The sequence below is a fragment of the Austrofundulus limnaeus genome, unplaced genomic scaffold, assembly GCF_001266775.1.
Source record: "Austrofundulus limnaeus strain Quisiro unplaced genomic scaffold, Austrofundulus_limnaeus-1.0 Scaffold578, whole genome shotgun sequence".
In the NCBI taxonomy this organism is placed as follows: Eukaryota; Metazoa; Chordata; class Actinopteri; order Cyprinodontiformes; family Rivulidae; genus Austrofundulus; species Austrofundulus limnaeus.
Window position 1 is genome coordinate 27,392 of NW_013952980.1, and position 4,638 is coordinate 32,029.

General features: G+C 41.7%; 1 protein-coding gene across 1 annotated transcript in view; it reads left to right on the plus strand.

Annotated features, from left to right (window-relative positions):
• Positions 1 to 4,638, plus strand: part of LOC106530932 (very long-chain acyl-CoA synthetase) — a gene marked incomplete in the record, with an annotated part of 27,394 nt that overhangs the window by 5,816 nt on the left and 16,940 nt on the right. The window contains 5 exon segments of the mRNA XM_014026665.1: positions 272 to 451; positions 543 to 633; positions 705 to 900; positions 1,785 to 1,882; positions 2,288 to 2,418. Coding sequence (XP_013882119.1) covers positions 272 to 451; positions 543 to 633; positions 705 to 900; positions 1,785 to 1,882; positions 2,288 to 2,418 — 696 coding nt within the window.

Below are 4,638 nucleotides of genomic sequence, written 5' to 3' on the forward strand. Positions count from 1 at the left end.
GAGAGTCCACTTTGTTAAACATTCTTTTGAAAATGAAAGTTTATTGATTTATTACACTTACACATTACGCTTTTATAATTATTAGTTGTAAAACGGTCACCAGGCAATATTATCGTTTATCGCAATAAATTTTGAGACAATTAATCGTCCAGCAAAATTTGTTATCGTGACAGGCCTACTAATAATTAATCAAACCGGAGATGGTAATCAGATCAACCATTAAGAGATGTTTCTGCTTGTTTCTCATGTCTTTCAGAGGGACAACGACAAGGACCACAAGGTGCGGCTGGCTTTAGGGAACGGGATCAGGGCCGACACCTGGACTGATTTCCTGGAGCGGTTTGGGAACATTCAGATCTGTGAATTTTACGGAGCCACAGAGTCCAACATCATGTTTGTGAGCTACATAGGAAAAGTTGGAGCGATTGGCAGAGAGAACTTTCTTCACAAAGTGAGGAGTCCCATGGATACATGATGATCGTAAACACGCCGATTCCTCATTAAGAATTGATTCTGTTTTTGTTGGTTTTCCATGTTTTCAGTTAAGAAATCCATACGCCCTGATAAAGTATGACCTGGAGACGGAGGAGCCGCTCAGAGACTCCAGAGGATTCTGTATTAAAGTCCCAGCAGGTGAGCTGTTCACCTGTAAATCCAACAGCTTCCTCCTTCTTCCTGACCAGTAACTTGTTTGTCCCCTGAAGGAGAAACTGGTTTGCTGGTTGGAAGGATCGGAGCAACAGCACCTTTCGGTGGATATCTGAAGAACGAGCAGCAGACAGAGAAGAAGCTGAGAGACGTGTTTGTGAAGGGAGACCTCTACTTTAACAGTGGAGATCTTTTAAGGGTCGACAACCAAGGATTCGTTTATTTTCAGGATCGGATTGGAGACACTTTCAGGTCAGAGGATGAAACAAAGAGCTGCTGTTGATAATTAATAGTTCATATTGTTTAAAGCTAAAACAAAAGGTCCCTATTGAAGACTTTTCAGATCAATTATCCAACTTTGAAGCCAAGAATATGAAGTTTTAGAATTTTCTAAGATGATATTAAGGGGATATATCTGCAAAATCCAGAGTTTTAGTCCATAAGTACAAATTGTTCTGTTTGTTTAGTCGCCAAAGAAAAGTTGAATTTAGTCCTGGTGCTGCAAAGATCTCTTTAAATTCAGATTGGGTCAGACTTTTCAACCTGTTCAGTTATTTCTGTTTTCTATGATGTTCTCTGAACGTAAAATATTTTATTTAACTAAAAACACGATGAGGTGTGGGAACAGGTGAGAGTGAGAACAGAACTAACAGAACTGGGCCGGCTGTGGCAGAGTGGTTAGGGGAGTCGTCCTGGAACCGGAAGGTCACCGGTTCAATCCCCCATCCAGCTGTCTCAGTTGTTAAATCCTTGGGCAATGCCTCTGATGTGTGTCCCATCAGTGTAGGGATGTGAGTGACACTGATTAGTCTCCATAGCTGATTGTATATTAGCATTGTAGGAGATCTGGTAGTGTTGTGTGAATGGGTAAATGAGGACACAGATTGTAGTATGGATCACTTTGAGTGTCCTGGATGGATAGAAAATTGCGATATAAGTACAGTCCATTTACCATTTAACTAAACAATTCAAACATTAGAAAACAAAACCTCATCACAAGAAAAACTTTCGGACAGAACCTGGTCCTCAGCTTAGACCGAAACCCAGAAGTATTTGATAAAAGTCCAGTTTGTTGATTTAAACACAAAATTTAGTCCTTTAAGACAACGTGTGTGTCTGTGCTGTGCTGTGTGCAGGTGGAAGGGAGAAAACGTGGCGACCACAGAGGTGGCTGATCATTTACTGACAGTGGACTTTGTTGAAGAGGCTAATGTCTACGGGGTGAAGGTGCCAGGTAATCAGAACTCTTCTTCGATAATCAACAAACATTCCTGCGAGACGGCCCTAAATTCAGAGCTGAAGACTGCTGAGGCACAAAACTGATCAACTAAGAGACAGGAACAAACTAAACAAAACATGTTGGAGATCACTCTCAGCTTCTACACCAAGTTTGAGCTGAATGTTTGTTAAACTGACTGAGTCGGAGCCATTTATGTTTGCTAATGTTGGTTAGCTGTGGCAGCCATCTTGAATTATACTGATTTAAAATCAGTTGAAGACGTCATCCAGTGGTTCTTTCCTGCTTTTCAAGGCAGCGGGCATTATTCATGTGACAAAAACACATTTTAAATTTTTTTTTACATTTTAACCTTTTTAAAAATCTGACTATTGAACTTTTGTAAACTGTGTGTGTGATTAGGACATGAAGGCAGGATTGGAATGGCAGCTCTGACGCTGAAAGAAAACATGAGCTTTGACGGGAAACGTCTTCATCAACACGTTAAAAACTACCTGCCGAGCTACGCCAGGCCACGGTTCATACGCATACAGGTAAATACTCCAGAAATACATAAACAACATGGTGGGAATACAGTGTACAACCTGGTACTTAACTCTGTACATGAACAGTACCTGGTTGAGACTTACTGGTGGTACCAGGTACGTTCCAGGTAGTATGTACCTTACAAAGTACCTGGGGCCTCATGTATCAACGGTGCGTATGCACAAAAAACTTGCGTACGACATTTTCCACACAAAACTCTGGATGTATCAAAACTGAACAGAAGGTGGAAATGTGCGCAGCCCCACGCCAACTCCAGGGCTGGTGTCACATGTTTCTGTGGTTCTGGTTCTGTTGGCGACACTTACAGGTGATGCTGAGAAACTGTTCATGATGTGAAAATGATTATTGTTCACAGCAGATACACATGATTAACAATTATTACATCCACATGATTAACAATTATTACATCCACATGATTAAYAATTATTACATCCACATGATTAAYAATTATTACATCCACATGATTAACAATTATTACATCCACATGATTAACAATTATTACATCCACATGATTAACAATTATTACATCCACATGATTAACAATTATTACATCCACATGATTAATAATTATTACATCCACATGATTAACAATTATTACATCCACATGATTAACAATTATTACATCCACATGATTAATAATTATTACATCCACATGATTAACAATTATTACATCCACATGGACGCAGTTAAATAAAGGACGCGCAAAGTTGTGCCAAAAACACATTTACCAGGAACAGATTCAGCCTTACTGGAGGATTTAATAAATAGTGTAACACACAGAGCATTTATTCATAAACAGATAGAATTTTCTGATGACGAGTGGTTCATCAGCCGTTTTGAGGAAAAATGTTTTTTTTAGTTTGGCACTGCTGCGCTCTGGGAGCGCAATGCAGTGAGTAGCCGTGTGCGCCACGCGTGCACGTGCAGCAGCAGCGGTTGAACTGGGGTTCCACAGGAGCTTTCCAGAGGGAGCTGGCAGACCCATCAGGACCATGTCAGTCCAGTCCACCCAAAGCTGAGTCATGACCAATGGCATCGTCTCATCCATCTGAKTCTAAAGGCTGAGTTATGGTCGAGCTCTGGAGCGAGCACCCTCGCCGGTAGTGGAGATGTTTCATACTTGGTGTTTATGTTGTAGATTTCTCCAAAATGACACGTGGAAGTTCACTTTACAACTTGTGAAAATGCTGTAAGTAGGAGAGCAAAAGCTGGACAGACAAACAGACTGCACACAAAGGCTGCGGTGCTCGCATGTGTGGACTCTCCAACATCACGTCATGTGAACTCTACTGAGACGCAGAGACTCGTTTCTTCACATCAGCTATGAAATAAACCAAGATCTATGTTCTACCAAACATTTAAGTTCCTCTGTGTTTACAGGAATTATGGTAATAAACTCCTGTGCAAAGTTAATATTTTCAGACTCAGAATGGATGGATAAGCCGGTTGCAACACAGCGCGCACGCACACACACACACACACACACACAATCTTTTGTTCTTTGCGTGACAAACATTTTATTCCTATTTTTACTTAGGATGTTTTTCTCACTCACATTATATTTAATTCATTATTTTTATGACATTAGAACTCATTTCTGATCACGCAGGGATCAAACAAACGTGTCCTTCACACATGCAGGAAGTAATTTGTATCCGTTTAACATATGTTAATGAAGGTGTGTCAGGGGAAGTGTCTCACCTGCGCTCAGTTCCACGTTAATTGTGATGTACAAAAGCAATGTGCGTGGATTCAGGTGTACGCACAGTTTGATACATCTGGATTTTTTTTTGTGCGTACGCTGTTTTCTGGATTTGACCGAACGTCAGGTTTCAGTAAGAAATCCACACAAGTCTTTGTACATGAGGCCCCTGGACATTTCGAGGGCCGTGACCTGATTGTTTTCATTAAAGTCTGACAGAAAATTAGGAGGAAAGAGGTAGAACCCTGGACCCTGAGGTGGTAGGACCCTGAGAAGGTAGGAGCCTGAGGAGGTAGGAGGTAGGAACCTGAGGAGGTAGGACCCTGAGAAGGTAGGAGCCTGAGGAGGTAGGAGGTAGGAACCTGAGGAGGTAGGACCCTGAGAAGGTAGGAGCCTGAGGAGGTAGGACCCTGAGAAGGTAGGAGCCTGAGGAGGTAGGAACCTGAGGAGGTAGGACCCTGAGAAGGTAGGAGCCTGAGGAGGTAGGACCCTGAGAAGGTAGGAG